Source organism: Euleptes europaea, chromosome 17 (genome assembly GCF_029931775.1).
Source record: "Euleptes europaea isolate rEulEur1 chromosome 17, rEulEur1.hap1, whole genome shotgun sequence".
NCBI lineage: Eukaryota > Metazoa > Chordata > Lepidosauria > Squamata > Sphaerodactylidae > Euleptes > Euleptes europaea.
The window spans coordinates 51,432,014-51,452,691 of NC_079328.1; the positions used below are offsets into that span (position 1 = coordinate 51,432,014).

At 53.2% G+C, this 20,678-nt stretch overlaps 1 protein-coding gene across 1 annotated transcript; it reads left to right on the forward strand.

The window, feature by feature from the left end:
- Window positions 1-16,123: 16,123 nt before the first annotated feature.
- Window positions 16,124-17,169, forward strand: LOC130488782 (nascent polypeptide-associated complex subunit alpha, muscle-specific form-like). The gene is made up of 2 exons (XM_056862421.1): window positions 16,124-16,537; window positions 16,678-17,169. The coding sequence occupies exons 1-2, from the start codon at window positions 16,124-16,126 to the stop codon at window positions 17,167-17,169; spliced, it is 906 nt and encodes a 301-aa protein (XP_056718399.1).
- Window positions 17,170-20,678: the final 3,509 nt, after the last annotated feature.

Genomic DNA, 20,678 nt, shown 5'->3' on the forward strand with positions numbered 1-20,678 from the left:
TTTTTTGTCCGTTTTTGAATTGTTTGGAGATTGTCGCTGAAACCCTTCTTCAGAGAGGTAGCTTGCCTCAGGAGCCAGTTTGGGTGCAGGGGAGGGCTCAGCGGCTGGCAGGCATTCGAAGAGGCCCCTGCCCGCCTGGGGGTCTGTGGCTGATTTCTTTCTGGAGTCAACGTGAGCACTGAAGCTGAGGATAAGGTTTACTGAGCAGAATTGTCTGATTACAGTGCAGTAGTTTAATTTGCTGCTGGATATGTTCTCCTAAGCTTTCATGAACAAAAAAAATCTATTGGATGTATTCATTTAATTTAAGAAATTTCGAGAGTGGCTGGCCTGAGATGACAGATGGGAGGGGAGATGTGGGTGTCTTATCGGCCAAGCTGGAGCTGGTTCTGTTTCCCCCCCGAATGTACAGTGGTCATTCCCTCTGCTCTTGTGTAGTTTGTCTCTCTCTCTCTGAGCATTCTCTGTTGCATAAGGATTGCTGTACTCAGGACTCGGGTTTCACATGTGTAATTTGCTTTCTTTTAGTCTGCAAAGATTGCATATAAGTGCACAAGAATAACAGAAAAAATAAATGGGCACCAGAAACACAGAAGGCTGGTGTGGAACAAGAGTGTCTCCACAAAATATTAGGTCACCCAAAACTGGATAGAAAGGGGCGTGATGTAAACAAGAGTTGTCACAAGGCTCTTTTTGAATGTAGGATTAAAAATGGCTACAACAACCTGCTTGTTGTGTCTTTGGGAAGACCAGCCAGGGTCACCTGCACACTGTGTCACACCTTCAAAAATCACTCAACGTTTGCTGCCTTGTTCTGAACGGCTTGACCTTCAGTATTCCCTTTCCTAAGCATTATTTCCTCCATTCACACCCACTCTTCTCCTGATAGAGGACTTTGAGGGATGACTCCAGGTGGATTTCCCAGCCACTCCAACAGCATTACTCAGAGGAAACTGTTGGCTTCTGTTTTTGTTTAAGTCAGTATTGGGGGTGGAGTGAAGCACTTCATAATCTTTAGAACAACTTCATCCCAAACAGCAGTTTGTAAGGCTACAAACTTCCTTGAGGAAACCAAACCATGATGCTGCAATCGCTGTAGTCGGCCCACTAGCTGATCACTAGCCTCAGTCCTCACATTTAGTCTAGAAAGGAACGTTGCTCAGAGGAAGAAACCTTCCAAGACCGGAAAGTCACAGCCTTTTCAACTGACCAACACTTGCAATGTCTGCCTTGGAGCTTGGAGAGTTCCCCCACCCCCACCCCCTTTATGTCATTTCTCACAATATAAATGGAGAACTGTTAACCAAAATTAGGCCCTATTTTTGGAGAACTCAGAAGGCTAAGACAACCTTGTGGTGTAGTGGTTAAGAGTGTCAGTCGAGTATCTGGAAGAATCCCCACTCGTGCCAAGGAAGCTCACTGGGTGACCCTGAGCCAGTCACACACTCTCCACCTAACCTACTTCACAGGGTCGTTGTGGGGATGAAATGGAGGCAAGGAGAATGATGTCAGCCGGTGTGGTCCCCATTGGGGAGAAAGGCAGGGTAGAAAAGGAAGAAGCCTAAAGCTGTGAAGGGTTTGTAAACATTTTTTGCCAGCTTTTTCAGCTTCAACGTTAAGTAGGAAGTAGAAAACCGGCACCCTCTGCCACCTCCCAGAGTTACTCACTGGTACAGGCTGAGAGGAGAGGATGTGATCCCCTTCATTTCAGCTCACTTCTTGAAGAGACGCCTTCCAAGGCGCCTGCATCTTTGCCTGAGTCTCCCAAGATCCCACCCATCTTGCATGCTCGCTGCCCATCTCTTGCTGGCAAGGCCTGGCTTAGCAAACGGCATTTCTCTTGCTCTGCTTTGCCGGCCATCCCAGGTGTCTCCCGGATCTCCCCTGTCGATGCCCACCCAGCACTTGCTTGATGTCTCAGTTCTGGAAGAGAGACACACCAGCTGCTATCAGAGAAGGTGCTGCCCCCCAAAATATTTAGTTAGCAGCTGTTCACTGAAGTGGAATTGACTTTTTATTGGCTTTCCTCTGTACGACTGCCATCAGCGAAGGCTGTTTCCTCTTTTCCTCTTCTCCGCCTGTCAGTTCCCTCTACATTCCTATCGGCAGCCTTTAGCTCTGATCAATACTAACCACTGTGTAACAGCTCGTGCGCGGCTGCTTTCGTTTGCATCGATCAGGCCTCATCCAACAGGTAGCTGGCGATTTGAGGCAATGACTTGAGATAACTTCAGGCTAATTCTTTACAGAGGATCTGAAGGAAGCCCCGTGCCCTCTCGCAAAGCTTTGCTCCCACGCTTGAGATTCTGTGAGATGTGCATTATATGTCTTTCCCACCCTTCTGTCAGAGTCTGCCCCAGCCCATCCTTAGAAGAGGGGAAGAGGCGCTCTCTGTGGTCTTCTCCGTTATACCTCGGGCTCCTGCCCCCTCCCAGTGTCTTCAGCGGAAACTCCCCTTTGGTCTTGGTCACAGTATGGAAGCAGGGTCTCAAGCTGCCTTGTATGTGTTCCCACAATCAGAGCCATCTTCATTTCAGTTTTGACTGAGGACCATCTTGAAACATCTCACAGGTCAAGCTCTTCCACCTCCAGAACAAGGGGAGCCATTTGGTCTTGTTGGGCCTTTTCCAGGCAAGGGCAGAGGCCTGCAGGGCAGCTCAGGCTGTCACAGAGTTCCCAATGAAGGGAGTGTTTATTATTGCAGAAAGGTTGGGGACGGTCCCCAAAGGAGCAATAATCAACAAGCAATAAGGCCCCCGGAGAGCAACTTAGAACCCTATGCTTAGAACCCTCTCTCATAGCTGCTGCGAAGCTGGGGGACCTGCCAGCTGCTCCTGCTCTGAGACGGTGTGCGGCGTGGCACAGGTATGGGGAGTCTGCAGAAGTGCTGTGGCGTGGCCCTTCCCTGCAAATAAAGCCCAAGGCCGGTTGGCTCTCACTGGCAACACTTCTCTACTGTCTGGGGCAGAGCGGGTCTCACCCAGCACCCACTTCCGGTGTTTTTCTCTTTTCAGGCTGCATGTGCCGGGCCCAGTTTTGAAATGATGCCATGCCCAGGGCAGGGGGGGGGGCGCTCTTTGCCTTTCCTATGCAAAGCTGAGTCTTGGCGCTCCTCATTGCGACTAAGAAATAGCTGTATGTATAAAATGTTATTGAGAGATGAAACAGAAGATGAACAAGTAAAAGATGGTATGACAAAATGGGCTATTAATGTGGATCATAATATACTCTTAGAACAATGAGAAAATATGTGGTCAAAGGGACTTAAATTTACATTAAGTTATAATCTGAAGGAGACTTGGTACAAAATGATGTATCATTGGCATTTATCACCAAGGAAATTAGCAAAAATGTATTAAAATGTTACAAATAAATGTTGGAAGTGTCAAACTCATGAAGGGTCCTTTTATCATCTATAGTGGACTTGTACAAATGCTAAAAAAAATTGGACACAAAGACATTTGGAAATTCAAAAGATTTTAAAAGTTAACTTTAGAAGCCAGAGATATATACCGTATATACTCACGTATAAGCCGAGTTTTTCAGCCCAAAAAAAGGGCTGAAAAAGCTGAACTCGGCTTATATGTAGGTCAATACGGTAGAGGAGGGAGGGGGGAACTTACCGCCATCGCCGCCGGGCCCGCGCACCTTTCCCCGGCCGGCAGCGGCCTGGAGGGGCCTCCTGCCGGCCCAGGAAGGCCGCGCCGCCACTGCCGCCAATTCGCCGCCTCTCCCGGTGAGTAGGGGGTTCAGGGGCTCTTCCCCCTCCCCCCTTGGATGGCACTGGGGTCGGGGTGGGTTGGGGTGGGTCGGGAGGGCCCGGGAGGCCGGCGGGAGGGCGACCTGGGGCAGGGGCGAGATCATCCCTGCACTCTAAAATGGCAGCCGCCATTTTAGAGCGCAGCATTGCCGGCAAAGGGAATTTCTTATTGACCCTTGGCTTATACGCGGGTCAGTAAGAAAGTCCCTTTTCTGGCCTCAAATTTGGGGGGTCGGCTTATACTCGGGTCGGCTTATACCCGAGTATATACGGTACCTTTTAGGTCTTATGGATAAACAGTTTGAAAAAGGATATGGAACTTTGTTTCTATATATGATCTCAGCAGCAAGATTATTATGCACAAAAATTGAACAACCCAGCAGTACCCAGTTCAGAAGAATGGCTGATGAAGCTGCTAAAATTAGCAGAGATGGCAAAACTAACTGCTTTAATTAGGGAAGAGAATCTAAACAAATTCATCAAAAATTGGAATCCCCTGATGGACTTCATATGGAAATCAGAAAAAAATGACTTGATGATATGTGGATTTGAAGATTAAAACAAGAATTTATGAATAATAGAGGAAAGTAGATAATCTATGATGACAATAATGATAATAAGTAAGATACAGAGTATAAAAGGTAACTAGAAAGCTAACAATAATTTTGTTATTATAGATACATACTTTGCAATTGAAAGCGGAAGCGTTATGTATATGTATACATATATCTATTGTTTATTTTCTTTTTTTAAACGTATGTCTATATATCGAAATTTCTTATTCAAGAAAAAAGAGAAATAGCTGTGTGTGTGTGTGTGTGTGTGTGTGTGTGTGTGTGTGTGTGTGTGTGTGTGTGTGTGTGTGAAGTCCTGGCCCGTCACTTCTGACTTAGGTTGACCCTATAAATCAATGACCTCCAAAACATCCTATGTTTAACAACCTTGCTCAAATCAAAAGAGTTTCCGTCTAGACATTAGGAAGAATGTTCTAACAGTTAGAGCAGTTCCTCAGTGGAACAGGCTTCCTCGGGAGGTAGTGAGCTCTCCTTCCCTGGAGGTTTTCAAGCAGAGGCTAGATGGCCATCTGTCAGCAATGCTGATTCTGTGACCTTAGACAGATGATGAGAGGGAGGGCATCTTGGCCATCTTCTGGTCACTAGGGGTGTGGAGGGGGGAGGTAGTTGTGAATTTCCTGCATTGTGCAGGACTTGATGGCCCTGGTGGTCCCTTCCAACTCTATGATTCTAACCTTGCAAATTGAGGGCTGTGGCTTCCTTTATAGAGTTAATCTATCTCATGTTGGGCCTTCCTCTTCTCACGCTGCCTTCCACTTTTCTTAGCATTCTTTTCTTTTCCAGTGACTCTTATCTTCTCATAATGTGACCAAAGTACGATATCCTCAGTTTGGTCACTTTAACTTCTAGGGAAAGTTCAGGCTTGATTTGACCTAGAACCCACTGATTTGTCTTTTCGGCCGTCCACGGTATTCATAACACTCCTCCAACACCACATTCAAAGAATCTGCTTCCTGTCAGCTTTCTTCATTGTCCAACTTTCACGCCCATACACAGTAATGGGGAATACTGTGGTATGAGTTATCTTGATCTTGGTGGCCACCTACACTTAAGGATCTTTTTTAGCTCCTTCATGGCTGCCCTTCCCAGTCTCAATCTCCTTCTGGTTTCTTGGTTGCAGTGTCTATGATTCAGACTATGATAATCTATATAATAATAGCCGTCGGCCAAATCTGAGGATACTGTGAATGGGCAAGACAGATCTTTCTATAAACCTGAAAATTGCCCCAGGTTTGTAGAAAAATGTAAAATCGAAAATAAATACATTGGAGGGTTTAGAATCTCCCAAAACGAAAAACGGAGCACCTGAAGCTTTAAGCAATGGATTCCCTCAGTGGCCGTCACTGGGCAACCACAGATTCCAGACTTGGTTCTGTCAGTAAAAAGCAGGGGGCAAGGAGGGGGGGCTTATTGGGGACAGGCCTCGGCCCTGGGGTTGCCATCTTCAGGTTGGGAAATTCCTAGAGATTTTTTTTAAAAAAAATAAATTTTATTGGTTTTTGAAACTATAAATTCTTCACAATTTTAACAACAATTTAAGGATAATATCAAAGTCACGATTGTTGTCTTCATTACAAGTAAACATAAAATAAACTATTTGACTTCCCCGCCACCCCCCGCCCGCCTCTCAGTAAAATATTGTAATCCATCGTTAATATATTCTGATCCTCATATTGATCTCATGTCATATAAAATGTTACTTTCTGGATCAGAGTAAAGAGTAACCTTCCATTTTCCCCAAATCTTATAGATATAATAATTCATTCAAGCCTCCCATTTTCCCATAGATTATACATTAACTTTTCAATTTAATATAACATGTTAATTTCTCCATCTCACCTGCTCTTAAATCTTAATAATCCAATCTTCTAGTACTTCCGTCTCTTTCCATTTGGTTGCAAGTAATAATCTTGCAACCTGGGAAATTCCTAGAGGTTTTGTGGTGGAGGCTGAAGAGGGGAGGGTTCAGGGAGGGGAGAGGCCTCAGCCGGATATAATTTCACCTTCCAGAGCAGCCATTTTCTCCAGTGGGACAGATCTCCATCATTTGGAGTTTAGCTGTAATTTTGGGAGATCTCCATGTCCCACCTGGAGGCTGGCAAACCTAGGCCTGGCAGCAACCTCTGGGTGACTCGTTACCACCAACTTTCATGACTCAACTAGGCCTGGCTGCTTGCTACTGTTCAAAAGCAGCCACCCTATGAAAGCCAGTGTGGTATAGTGGTTAGAGTTCAGAGTAGGGAGATCCAGGTTTGAATTCCCATCTTGTTGTGGAAGCTCACTGGAGGATTTTGGACCAGTCACATAATTTCAGCCTAATCTTCCCCACAGGGTTGTTGTGCAGATCAAAAGGAGGAGAGTAATGTAAGCTGCTTTGGTCCCCGCTGTGGAGAAAGGTGGGGTAAAAATTAAGCAAATAGTAAATATAGCTGAAGATGGGCAGCAGATAAAAGGTGGGTTGGTGAATGGCTGAGAAGGAGAGAATGAGGCAGGGGAAGGGGAGAGGATATGGAGGTTGCCAGGAGGAGGGAAAGAGGAAATAGTGCAGGGAGTGGGATACAGGGGAGAGTGAGGTGCCACCCCACAAGTCCTTGAGGGTTCCCTAGCAGGCAAGTGGGAGTAGTCCTGTGGTTGGCTCCACAAAACTGGGCCACAGTTTTCCTAGGTAGAGTCTGCTGGGTGGGAGAGGGAAAGCGGAAGACAGAGAAATGTAGGTTGGCTACTGGTTGGGAAGGAGAGAAAGAAGCAGAAAAGGGGGAAAGGGTATGGGGGCTTTCATGAAACTAGATGCCTCTCAAGTCCACAAGAAATCATAATCTCCAAAAAGTAAATAAATTACCCAACTGACTGTGTACTTGCATGTACCATTCTACAAAAAAGCTGTAGCAATGAATGATTTATACCTGCTTTAACAATGCTCTCACTTACTGAAAGATGGTCAGCAGTAAGGCTTTTGTGGCAGGGTGCCTAATGTTTTAGCATCAATACATTTGTCCTATCATGGAAGGTAATTGGCTTAATTAACCCCACTAGAACTTTGCTCATGAACTGGCATGACCCGTCCCTGCACACTGGAATACAGAATAAGGAATATCTTTAAAATGGGTTCTTCATGTGCAAGGTGGGCATTTTCAAAGACAGAGCCTGCCCAAAACTAAATCTTTGGTGATAATTTGTTACTTAGAGAAAATAATCAGATTCCCAAGTCAGGAAATGTGACCGGATTGTGAATCCAGACTAAAGTGTTCCAGCAGTGGGCACATGAACACAAGTGAACGAGGTATGTTTAGGCTAGAATCGTCAGCACTGCAGAATAGAAGGGGCCCTTGGGTGGCAAGGCAGGACATCATATTGACCATATTGATCTGAAGAAGTGAGCTGAGGCTCACGAAAGCTTATACCCTGCCAGAAGTTTTATTCGTCTTTAAGGTGCTGCCGGACTCTTTGCTCTTTTCTACAAATCATATTGACCAGGATTTTCTTGTCTCCCTGTGGAACGTTAACTGGCAGAGTTTAGCGCTTTACCTGTGTGGCACAAGAAGGAATACCCCTCCGGGCCTTGGCTCTTGCATGATTGTCAAACTTGTGCAGTGGTACTAACCTACAGAGGTCCTTATCTCCAAGTGCTTCCTCCTTTCTGCATTTAGGTGGAGCACAAGAAATGCTGTTCTGATCTTGGGCTCTGCTCTGTACGGTTAGCCTACGGCTCAACCCTCTCAATATCTCCTCACTGAGTGTGACACAAGGTGGACTTTGGCCTAGCTGCCCCCTATCGTTTGTTTTCAGTGGGGTGCTTGCTGTGAGCAGTGCTTTGGTCTCCAGCTGTAACTTGTCCAGTATATTCCAAGACAAGGCCAAAATGGAATGTCGAATTAAGATAGTAAGGGTAATGGAATGGCATTGTACGCTTTCTTGCAAGGACAGGGCTTTTGGGGGATGGAGGCAGGCAAAAGTGTGCTGTTGCATGGTCCAATCAGGAGATGCGAAATGTCCCACGTGAAGGAACCAACTCCACCTTCTCTTCTTCTTTTAGGATGGGACACTCCTTACCAAGGACCTGTCTGGAGAGACGTGCAACCCTTGAACATGTGCTTCGTCTGCCAGCTGGACAATCAGATGCAGAAGGGATTTGTTTTATCAGCCTTCGCTGGAACCAAAAAATGCTTTGAAACAGTAAATGGACGGGGCTGGAAAATCCCTACAAAAATTCACCAAAGAGTAAATCTGCAGAAACAGTCTCGGGTGCCCCTTGGTGACTCTGGGTGTGCTTTCCCTCATCTGGGTCTCAAAGGCACATGAAGAGGAGGAGCCTAGCGAAAAGGGCAGGTACCAATATTTGTTTGAATAATTGATTGCAGTGTTGTTGTAGTCCATCCACTGCCCTGAATATTTGTGCAGAGGGGCAGTGTAATATTTTAGAGGTAAATTCAACTGAAGCATCTTGAGGTAGCTTCTACCTCAGTTACCTTCATGCCAAGCAAGTTAACCCCCATTTGGCAGCCATCTCTCCCCTCCCCCATTACCTTTATTCATAAGGAAGCCCCAGAAGAGGGCTCAGATAGGAGAGACTGTGGGAATGCCACAGTTCAGGGGCCAGACGGGAATAGCTGTAAGTCACCTCCCAACTCTCTCATTGAGCTGAGGATTGGGTCCATCATGCTAGGTCTTTGACCATCACAGGAAGAGCATCTTGGGTGCAGCCAGTTGACCAGAGAAGTCCACTGGCCAGCTGAACCCTGTCCAAGAAGACGACATGGCCACACAGGCTGAGCGCCAGTCCCTCCCCTTGGCAGGAGCCAGCTGTGGGCACAGGAGTGTCTTCACAGCCACACAGCCTCCTTGCAGAGCTCATCCAGTGGGGCCGAGTTCCTCCCCCCTTCTGCCAACCGCCTGGACCTCTGAGTTAAACATTTCCTGCTGCATTGCTCTGCTTCTTGGTTCAGGCGGTCCCAATCCTTTTGCAGCTCAGTGCTCTCTGCTCTCCTTCCGTGTCTTTCAGAGCTGGCTTCCTCCCTTTCTTTTTGGCCACACGGTTAAGGCTGCCCATCTTTGCCTGGCAGTCTCCTCCGCCTCATGGAAAGAGGATGCTCAAAGTGTGTAAGCCAAGTGGACCCCCAAGAAGTAATTTTTCTGACTTCCATTTCAAATAAGTTTATTTTAAATCTGCAAACAAGTTTATTTAAAACATCTGCAAATAAGCATATTTATTTAAGACATTTCCTATCCCATCTTATCTCCTTGGGCTAAAGTTTCCTACTTCTTCCTCCCAATCTTTTTTCTAAACTCTGGAGTGAGAGAAAGGCAGGGAGGCCCAGCAGCTTTAGGGGAGGTGGGCATTATTATCCATCTCATCACAACCTAGGGGGGTCCTCTCCTTTCAGATCCTGACTGGGCCAGACCAATGCGCAGAGACAATATAGCGGGGTGGGGTTGGGGATTTTGTTCTGCCTCTGACGGAGGACAGGGCTCTCCTGGAAAGGCTCTTCCTCTTCTCCAAGACCAGCCAACAGCAGACCTCCAGGATGAACAAAGGGGGAGCGGGTGTGGCCTGGTGGTGGAGGTTTTGCCAAAGGAGGGGCACTGATTATCCTTTCAAACACCAGGAGACTTAGTGGGGGGGGGGGAGAGAAGAAGTTCTTCTTTACTTTTCTTCTCCCCAAATTTCCCCAGATGCAGAACCAGTGCCTTTCTCAAGGACAGCTAGAGATGGGTGGGGTAAAGAGAGATGACCAGTTTATCTCATGGATATGTGGGAAAGTTTGCTCACTCCCTAAACACGTGCTAAAAGGTTGCAGTACAGACAAGTGTTGTGGCTTTTGCAACATTTCATGGTCACGGTTGTTTTGCTATGGCCTGGGAGTATCCCTCCATCCGTCGGCTTCCCTGCAGGGGAGAAGGCTGGATGGGAGGCCAAGACAAGCACTGAATGTGTATTAACCAAATGATCTGCGTACATTTTCTACACAACTTCTTTACTCAAGTGGGTTTTGCTTTATTTTTGAAGTGTTTATTTTTTAGCCATATTTGCACATGTACATGTTGGCACCACCTCCACAAAATGTTCCCTTTACACAGTAAAAGCAAAATATGCACACACACTCACCACCAACCCCTCATCATACAATACACAAATGAACACCGCCAAACATAAAGTACATTTTCTGTGTAAAGGGGGGACGACAACTCTGAATTTATTTTTATTTATTTTACTTTTTTGGATGTATAACCTGCCCTCAATCCCCAGCAGAGGCCGGGCTCAGGGCGGCTAACATTTAAAACATTAATTTTAAAAAGATACTTCATAAAACTGCTATTGGAATTTTCCCAGATGTATCATTGTTCCTTGATCTCGAGAAATCTGAAACCCATGGAGAAAAAGCAGGGAAGATTTTGGCCATGAGGCTCTGCATCTTGGGGGGACATCTTGCCCCCTTCTGTGTCACCAGCCAGGTGTTACTCCCAAGACAGCCCTCTGGCCATATGGCGAAGAGGGACCCTTGCCACTTGGTTAAGAACCTCGTCTTGACCACAAATGAGAGTGGATGGCAGAGGGGAAAAAGGACATCACATGTTTAGTGATCCAGGTGGCCATGGGGGGGGGGAGGGGTGACACTGCTTGGCCCCAGCGACCGAGCGTCACAGCCCCCTCGATACAGTGCTGCCACTCTCCTGGGCAACAGTCTCTGTAGGAATTCCAGGCGGGGAAGAGAGGAGAATCCGATGGCATGGAGGGAAAAGTGGAAGTGCAGGAGCATGGAGGGGGGGTGGAGACATGATCATGAATGCCTCGCCCTACAGCTTGGCTGCAGTGGTGGCAACATGCAGGGCTGCGGAGGCCTCTGCCTGTCGCTTAGGCCATGGCGCTGGAGCCCAGCCTCAGCTTATTCATTCAGACCCCACTTCTCTCTCCAACGAGAACCCAGAACAGCTAACATACAAAAATGCAGCAGAAACACGCAAAAGGGGGGGAGCAAAAGGCTTCTCAGCGCTGAGCAAGTCCCCCTCCTGCCCTCGCAAACAGACCTTCCTGCCGGGTCTAGGCTAAGAGCTGAAGGCCAAGAACCCTTTGGTTGGAGCTCTCCAGCTTGCAGCCAAAGGCTTGTGCCCCTGACCATGCCTAGGCCGCAAGTACCTGTGAGCAGAGGAGAAACAAATTCAGCCGGATCTCCTCAGCGGCTGGCACCCACCTAGCAGGATCTTCCTCACTCCCCCCCTGCCATACTCTCTTCCACCAAATGCAATGTATAGAATAGCAGACAGCCATAGATCCACCCCAGACCCTGCTCAAAACAAATATAAGGCCTTATAGCTACACTAGTCCTGGTCTCTTCTCCTCTAACTCTCTTTAAAACCACTCAAGACCCACCCAAGGGAAAGTGGCACCAACCTGGGAGGGGGCGAGGGAGGCCAGTTTCCAAATGCAGAATTCTGGCAGTTCTCAGCCAGAAAGCGGAGGGGACCACTGCACGGCAAGCAGACTGGAGACATGCCGTTATGGGGGGGGGGGCGCACTTCCAGCAGAGCAGAAAATGGTTGCAGAATCTGAGTCCACCGGCTGCTTCCGAACCCCCACCCCCCACCCCACCCCGTCCTTCTATTGTTTAGTCCAGCCCTCAGAGGGCTCTCTCTTGGGCAGGGGATTCCTGCTTGCAAATTCCAAATGCAGAGATCATGACTGAACACAAAATCAGCCCCATTACCCCAAAATTGTTTTAGTTCCTGTCTTCCCCCCATATGCAGTTCAAGTCCTCAATCAAAATTATCTGGGTTTAACCAACCCCCCATTCTGACTTTTACCAGGAAGGTTTGCAACAAGAAAAAAATAAAATGGATTAGGAGACACAGGTGAATACATTACAAGTGAGGATGCGAGATGTTCTGGGTGCAGGTAGCTTGATTTGTGGAGGAATAGGCTGCCACGGTTTTACTGCGTCCCGGTTTCTGTGTCAAGGGCACACGCACAGCTCTCTGTGCTGAAGAATACAGCAGGGACACAAAGGGCAGGCCTCCTGCTCAGAGCTGGCCGGCTAGTTCGAGAAGCTGCCCTCGCATGCAAGGGTAGGGAGGGGAAGGCCACGTTGGGAGCAGGAAAAAACATGACCTCCTTTATAAGCAGCTGCCGCAGAACCAGAGGAGGATTCTGTCCACTCAGCTGGGATGGCGGGTCGGGACTTTGAACTTCATCACCCACACAGACCTTCAATGGTCCGTCTCACAGTTTAGTTTTCAACTGTCCCAATGGAACGCCAATTGCTTCTTGCTCTTTGTTTGATTAACTTCATCACAGATGCAGAGCCTCATGCGGATTGTACTGAGGTCGAGCTCCCACCACTCCTAGAAGGAGTTAACAGGCGCAACAGCCACTGTACCCCTGAGCAGATGCTTTAGTTCGCAAAGAATTTACCAAATGTATATTCAACACTTTAATTGGGTAATGACGTTTTTTTAATAATACGTCAGTCTATAATACCTTGCAGGCTGTCCTACAAGGTAAGACATATTCATACATATAAACACACGTGTGTGTGTGTGTGTGCAGTCAAGTCACATCAGATATGTATAAAATAAGCTTCCTATGGCACACAAAAAACGGCATTTAAATGCCGCATCTGCAGTAGCATATAGAAAGGTGAGGCAGTCCGGTCCATGAATACCTCGCAATTCCTAGCAACGACCAGTGACCTGCTTTCAAGGGCTCCTTTTCACACAAGCTGTGCCGCGGAAAGGTGTCCTGCGAGGGTACTAAGAGAGTCCTGGCATTCCCCCCCCCCCCGGCAGTCAGAGAAGGGCCGATGGGCCCTCCTGGCTCCCCATAGCAGAAATGCGGGAGAGGGACAAGTGCCTGCTCTGGTCGTACTAAGAGGCAGGCTTTGGGCTTCACCTTTCTAGGCCGTGACGCGCACCTCTAGCAGGCCCCATTTATTAATGCCTTTTACTGGCACCTTTAAGGTAGCAGGCCAACCCTTTAAATCTCGGAAGCCCCCCCACCACCAGTGTGCTGGCTGTTTGCTCAATGGCAGGCGTTTCCCTTTCCTCTCCTGGCGCGGTGGAGCTGATCTGATTTGAGCAAGAAACTTCCTAAATCAAAATACAATCAGCGCATTTGCAGATTGCGCAGCTAAATTAGCACAACACTGAGAAAGCCCCAAGCCCTCCCCGACTCCCGGTGTTCAGGATTGATTGCGCATTTCCATTGCAAAGAAGCAGCAGGAGGAATTCTTACCAGCACTTTCCCTGGATGTGTGCTTTTTTTTTTCTCCAGCGGTGGGTCAGGCACTTGTCCAACACACAGAAGTCCGGTCTTCCCGACCTAGCGTCCGTCCATTAAGCAACCCCCCCCCCAGTCTTTGCACAGGGCTAAGCTCCTTTCCCACTCCTCTGCAGACAGCCCTACTCTTGGGTTCCGGTTCCAAGTGGCAAAAAACCTCTCGTGGTACACACCCTGAGCTGTCTTCCAAGGAGGAAGGTCGCGTCTTCCCACCGAACGCGTGTCAAGGCAGGCATTCGAGGGGAAGACGAGTCCCACCCGTGGCCCCCTAACGTGGCCGCAGCCGCACAGGCTGCCTGATCCCCGAGGCTGGTCTGTCCGGTGACCTCTGGCGCAAGGCTTTCCCTTTCCTGTTGCAGCGGGGGGAGGGGGCCGCTTCCCTGCCGCCGCCGCCGCCGCCTCTCTGCTCAGGGCGCCGCGCTTGTTCCTGAGCAGGAGGGCCGAGCGGCCCCCGGCGAGCCCTTCCTCCGCTGGCAGCCCCTCGGCCCCCGAGCCGGGCGCGCGCCGCTTCTCAAGGCGTCCTCCGCCCTGGGGCAGCTTGAAGCAGGCCGGGCCCTCGCGCAGCCCAGGGCCGAGGATGGCCGGTCCTCTCCCCACCGCCGGGGCTCCGTTTCCCCTGATGCAGATACTCCTCGGGTCTTATGCGAGAGACCTGGAAGGATGCCGCAGGGAAAGGGCCCGCTCGCTCGCGGCGGCTCTCGGGAACGATGGAGCCACTGAGGGCCAACCGGGGAGCCCAAAGCCGCCCCGCCGCCGCCTTTTGCCGGAAGGGCAGCTCGCTGCCTGCGCCCGCCCGCCCGCCCGCCGGCCCGCCGGGGGCCCCGAACAACGGCCGCGGCAGCCCTCGCCCGCTCGGCTGGCCAAGGCCGAAGCGGCGGCCGCCTGCTCTCAGGCCGAGACCCCGCGCGGAGCTCGGCTGGCCCCGTGCCGTAGAAGCGCCCCGGTCCTGAAGCCGCGGGCTCCTGGCGACGCCAGCAGGGCCGGGGAAGGGCGGCTAGAGGCGGCGCCAGAGTGCCGGCGGCGCCGCGGCCGAGGCAGCCCGGCGCAGCCTTCTCCGGCGCCTGCGGCCCGCCGGCCCCGATCCCTCGGCTGGGCTGGCCCGGGCGGTGCGCCCGGAAGGCGGCCGCAGGGCCGGGCGGGGGCAGGGGCCTGGCGAGAGGGCCGCCCGCGCCGCACCCAGGCCTCGCGGCCGGCCACCCAAAGCCGCGGGCGGCCGGGCAGGCGGAGTCCCCGCGGGCCGAAGGAAGGCGGCTGCTGGATCGGGGCCGCAGCCCCTCGGCCTCCTCGCTCGCCCTCGCAACTTTCTAGGCAACTTCCCGCCGCTGCTCCGGCCCAGCCCGGCTGGGGGTGGAGGGCCGCGCTCGTCCGCCGCCGCCGCTGCCGCCTCCACCCCCACCAGGACCCCCCCCCCCGCCCATTACGAGAGCACGGCGGCGGCCGCTCCTTCCTCTTCTTTCTGCCGCCGCTGCTGCTGCTGCTCCTTGCGGCCAGGCAGGCCGGCTGGCCACCACCCCCTCTCCTCCTTCCCTTCTCCTTCCCCTTCCTCCTCCTTCCCCTCGCCCGCTCTGCCTGCCTGCCTGCCTGTCTCCCCCTCTCCTCCTCCTCCTCCTCTTTCCTCTCCTCCCCGCCCCCCCGCGCCTCTCCGCTCGCTCCCTCCCTCCTTCCCCCTCCGCCGCCACCGCCTGGGCTGAATCTTATTGATCCAGAAGGTGGCTAATTAGCCCTTCCCGTCGTGCCTGGGTAATGAGGCACATGCGCACTGCACTAATCAGCCATTTTTTGCAGGAAACTAATTAGCAGAATAAAGATCCAAAGAGTTTTTTTCGCCCCAATCAGCAGATCTGCGCGCGGCCGCTTCCTGCTCCGGCCGCCCCGCCAGCCCGCCGCCCGCCCCGCGCCCTCCGCCCGGGGGGGCGCCCCGCCGACCCGCCGCTCCCCGCCAGCCACCGCCAAGACGACGATGCCGCCGCCGCCGCTGCTGCTGCTGGGCAGCGGCGGCAGCAGCAACCGCGGCGCAAGTGGAAGCGGCTCCCGCCCGGCTCCGGCCGCCGCCGCCGCCCCTGCTCCGGCCGCCTCGTCCCGCCGCCGCCAGCCGCCCGAGCTCCTCGGCGGAGCGCGCCGCTCCCGCAGCCTTCATGGGAGCCGCAGCCCCGCCGCCGCCGCCTCCCGGGATTAGCCGCCTCGCCGGAGGAGGAGGAGGAGGAGGAGGGGAAGAGGAAGACGAGGAGGACGCCGCCGCCGCCGCCAGCCGTGTAAGTGGCAACTTTGCCGCCCCGCCCGGGCTGCTTTGCATGAGGCTGGCCCGGCCCCCTGCCCGCCCGGATCGGGGCCCTCCGGCAAACTTTGCGCCGCCCGCCCGGCTGGCTGGCAGGTGCCGCCTCGCCGCTCCGCGCCCCGAAGGCTTCGCCTGGCCTGGGCAGGCGGGAGTGGCCGGCCGCTCGGCCCGGCCGGGCTCGGCGCACGGCGGATTGATCGGTCCATCTGCATAATCGATAGGGCGGCCAAGAGGGGGGCCGGGAAATGGCTGCGCCGCTCCCCTCCGCCTGCCCGCCTGCCCGCCCGCCCGCCGGCCGACCGACCGACCAGCCGCCCTGGCCCCCGAGGCGGCGGCGGCGGCGGCGGCCGGACACGTTGCCTGGCCCCGTGGCGAGGCCGCCGCGGAAGGGGCAGCGCCCGGCTCCCCCGGCCCAGCAGCCCGGCCGGCGGAGGCTCCTGCGAGGAGCCTGCGCCAAGCGGCAGGGGCCTTCGGGGCGGGGGGGCTGCGGGAGCCGCCGGCGGGCCGGCGGAGGGGGCTCCGGCGAGCCCGACGGGCCTGCCCCCCCCTCCGCCCCGGCCGCCGCCGAGGAGTTCCCGCGAGGCCGGCTGGGCTTCCGCGTCCGGTGGCCGCGGGCGGGCGGGCGCGGAGCAGCCCTTGCCGTTGGAGCGAAGTTGCCCGCAAGAGCCGGGGGAGTTCCGCGGGCGGGCGGGCCGGCGCTTCCCCGCTGCTGCTGCTGCCGCCGCCGCCGCCGCCGGGAGTTGGGCAAGATCGCTGCGAGCCACGCATTTCCTGCTGCCCTCTGGCTCGGCGCGGGCAGGCAGGCAGGCAGGCCGGCCCCGCCGCGGTGGCGGCGGCTCCTTGCGCCAGGCATCGTGTTATCGGGCTCGGGATCGCGAAATCATGGCCGCGGCGAGAGGCTTTCCGGCTGCTGCGGGCCCGGCGGCGGAGGCGCCCCCGTTATCCGGGCAGCGCGCCGGTGGGGGTGGCCCCTTGGCCGCGGCGCTTCTCCTGCCCGGGCAGCGCTCGCTCGCTCGCCCGCCTGCCCGCCCGCCTTTCGGCATGGCGCTTGCCGGGCAGTGTCTGGCCGGCGCTCCGACAGGGAGCTGCTCCTGCTGGACTCCCCTCTGCCCGCAGGCAGGTGAACGCCCCCCCCCACCTGCGGGGCTGCCCGGAGGCTGCTGGGCGGCCTTTCTGCTGGGCTCCGGGGGGGTCCCGCGTGGCGCCGCAGCCGCCGCACCTTCTGCCCCCGGCCCCACTTGGAAGGCGGGATGAAGGGCCCAGCGGGGTGGGTTGGAGGGCCCTGGCCTAGCGGCAGAAGGGGAAGGCTGTGGAGAAGTGGGGCTGGGGGCCTCCTGCCCCCCTTGGCCTTGGTCATTGTTGGGCGGCTTCTGCCTCCGGAGTGGGTCTTGCACAGCTGCCGCTGCTGTGGCCAATGCGGCGAGTCCTGCTTTGGCCGGGCCTGGGATCCCCACTCTGCCGGGGCCACTTCCTTCCCCTGTTGAGCTGTCGTGTTCTGCCTGCCCCCCTCAGCTGAGACCTAGGGAGGCCTGTGGAAGCCCAGCTGGAGGGCACAGCCTGGGGGTGGGTGTACGGTGCCCTGCCTCTGCCCCTTGACTGCCTGCGCTCTGAAGGTGCTGCAGTCGCAGGCTTGAGCGCAACCTGTGGGCCACAGCACCAGGCAAAGACTCCTGCTGGCTTTCCTTTCTTCTGCCTCCTTCCTTCAGCCACATCTTTAAATCTCTGCTCTCCCCCCTCCTTTTTTTAAGTTCTAATGACAACTTCAATTCACTTGCAAATCTGAGGCCCGAGCCAGCAGCAGGGCGCCTGCTGTGAAAAGAAGGCATGGAAGTCTTCCAGGGCTTTTCACCCCTCTTCTCTTCTCTCCCCCCCCCCAGTTTCTGCTCCTTGTCTCCAGTTGAACAGTAAAGCGTGTTTTCTCTTTTCCTTTTGGTCAGTTGACTTTCTTTGGAAAGCAAATCCAGCGCTGAGGACGCCGTCCAGCCCATGCTCAGCTGGGAAGCCGGCTCCTGTCAGCCACAAAAGAAATGCCAGGGGAGGAACGAAGCTTCAATGTTTTAGTGTGTGTGTGTGTGGGGGGGGGGTGTAACTTGGTTTTAATTTTTTTTAAGCTCTAGATGTATTCAGGCCTGGGCGAGAATGGCTTCTGGGAAGTTTGCTCCGTGGCTCTGCCGCTGAGTGAAGGGAGCACTGAAGCCGCAGCCGTGAAGAAGGCCGGTGAGGCCGGCGGCCTTTGGTTCCTGGGGGAAGCTTCCCGAGGTCATTGTCTGGGCGTGCCGAGTGGAGGGCAGCTTTGTCCAGGATCAATCCCGAGCCTTGGAGGCTCTCCCTCCTCTGTCCTGTGCCGTCCCCCTCCCCACTTGCGGCAGTCCCGTTGCATTTCAAGTGGAACGGATTCCCTTTCTTTAGCGCCGGCCTGCCAACTGACTGCTGGCTACAAAACAACTCTCTGGGTGTGGGCCTGTGCCCCACCCCCCATGTGTCCCACTTTTGTGTTTCCCAAGAACAGGTTGTGTTAAAAAAGGCATGGAACGAGGCTGTCTTTTAAGCTGATCTAGAAATGCTTGCCAGGGTGTATTTCTGCATCCGAATCCTCTCTCTGTGCAATTCCTAGCTCGGTCGGCTTGAGCTAGACCTGACCAGTCATCTAGGCAACCTTACTGTTTTTGAAGTAGCATTTGTGTTGTGGTCGCTCAGAGATGATTAATACAAATGGCTGTCTTTTGGGGGGAGGGGAGTCCAATCTTTTATTGATTTAACTTTAAAAAATGGTCAGCACTGTAACTCTTGTGGGACGGCTCGTGAACAAAGCAAGGGCCGGTGTTTCCCCCCCCCCCCATCAGCCTTCGTTCTCCTGCGCTGTGAGTGCGTGGATGTTTCTGGAACCCGTCTTGCCTATTTAGAGTCTTCCTGGGGTGAACAAAATGGGTTCAAGGCTCCTGATGGGGCCGTGCCCTTGTGTTGAACGAATTCTGAACAATACAGGTTTGCTAGTTAATAAGGCAAATCCTGTTCTTTAAAGAGAATTTTTAACAGGTCAGTATTTGTCCTTGTGTTTTCTAGACTTGTCTCTCTTCTCCCTGATGTTACAGTTCTTCGAGTTGTGTTTTCATCCTGTGCCTTTGCATTCCGAAGGGAGGCTGAATGAAAGATTCTTTGCACCACTGTTCCCCCCGCCAAAAAAAAACCTTATTTGTGTGTTGAATTTTTCCTGAGACTGTAAATCTTTTGCAGTATGTTAGCTGCCATAGAGCCGTTGGACTTTTATAGCAAGATGGAAGAATGGGAACTGAAACATCTGTGCGTAGACCTCTTTGCAGCATCCTCTAATGGTTTTGATGAAGCTGTTGTGGTCTGTTGTCTGGAAAATCCATGTGCCTGGAGTGGAGCAGGGGGGGGGCTTGGTACAGAAGGGATACCTAAATATAACTGACTGCCTAGGCGTGCAGTGATGAAGTAGGAAAAGGGGGAGAACCTGAGCAATGCACCCTGTTTGGCACTTTGTGGTGAAATACATGGTTTATTAAATGTAACTTGAAAAACACTTATTAAAATGGAAGGAACAGTAAGGATAAATTACTGTGTGCCAAGTTATGCGAAGAAAACAGAGCTATTGTATTCCCATGAAATAAAGAATCCAGTGGGCAGCGGGCATTGTTACGAAGCTGAGGGGCTGTCTCCGTTCCTACTAGTGAGGGGATGCACACGGTGTGTGTGTGTGTGTGAGAGAGAGAGAGCCCAGGCGGCTCTGCACCGCTGGAGATGGAGTGTTGTGACCATAGAGCTCTTGAAGGTGCCCCCCCCCCCGGGTTAGGCAAGAGAAGGGATCTACTGATCTCTTGGGCTCAAGTTCAAATGATTTCCCCTGTTTTCTTCCGGCTTTTCTGTTTATTTGTTTTGCTGTGTTTCTCTTAGAGCTCTGCTGTTGATCGGAAAGAGGCCTGGGGCATGGGCACATTTTTCTTGTGAGTTCCCCCAGGGCAAGTGTCGGTGAAGTGGCTATCTCCACAGCAACCACAATTTAAAGAACAATGGTGATACTCGCCACGCTTGGGAAATACCATTTCTGTTTTCAGGGAATGTTCTAACGTGCAGCTGGTGACAGGATCCCTTTCCAGAGCTTCTTCCACCCTGGGGGTTCTTAGGCTGAGGAGAGATCTGCTCTGCAGCGGCAAAAGAGTCGCCACCACGGCTGCTGGATTACCTGCTCGCTTGGGATAGCGACTTGCGGGGGGCGTGCGGCGGTCTGAATCCCGGGGGAGTGTCGCTGCTTCCAGAGCAGAGGAACGGGTGCTGGGGCTTTGCTCTTGGCCAGCCGCTTGAGTTGGAGGACTTTAGTGGTCGACGCCCGAATGTGGTCTTGCTTGCTCGTGATCGGCTGCAAGTGCCGCGTTGACAACAACAAGAAGAACTTCATTACTAAACGTTGGAGCGGGAGAGTTAAATTTTATGTTGCCTTTCCTGGACTTTTGCCGGTCCTTTTTCTGCCTTGAGGTGTTGTGCTTGGGCCATTGAGGGTTGGCGTGGTCATGTCCAGAAGGCCCTCTTTTGAAGAATGCTTTCTCGATCACCCTTTTTTGTGATGTTCCACGAAGGGGGCAGCGGGGATGAGCAGCCGGCTGGTCTGTTTGTTCCTGGCTGAACATTCCTCGTGGCCTGCTCGGTCTTTGCCCTGTGTTTTCACAGGCCACTGCCATGCTTCAGAGGGCTGGGCACCCTACCTTTCTTCCTTTCCTTTTGATGCCTCTGCCTTGTGCCAGTGGTTGAAGAAGCAAGCTCCCTGCAGCCCCCATCTGCGAG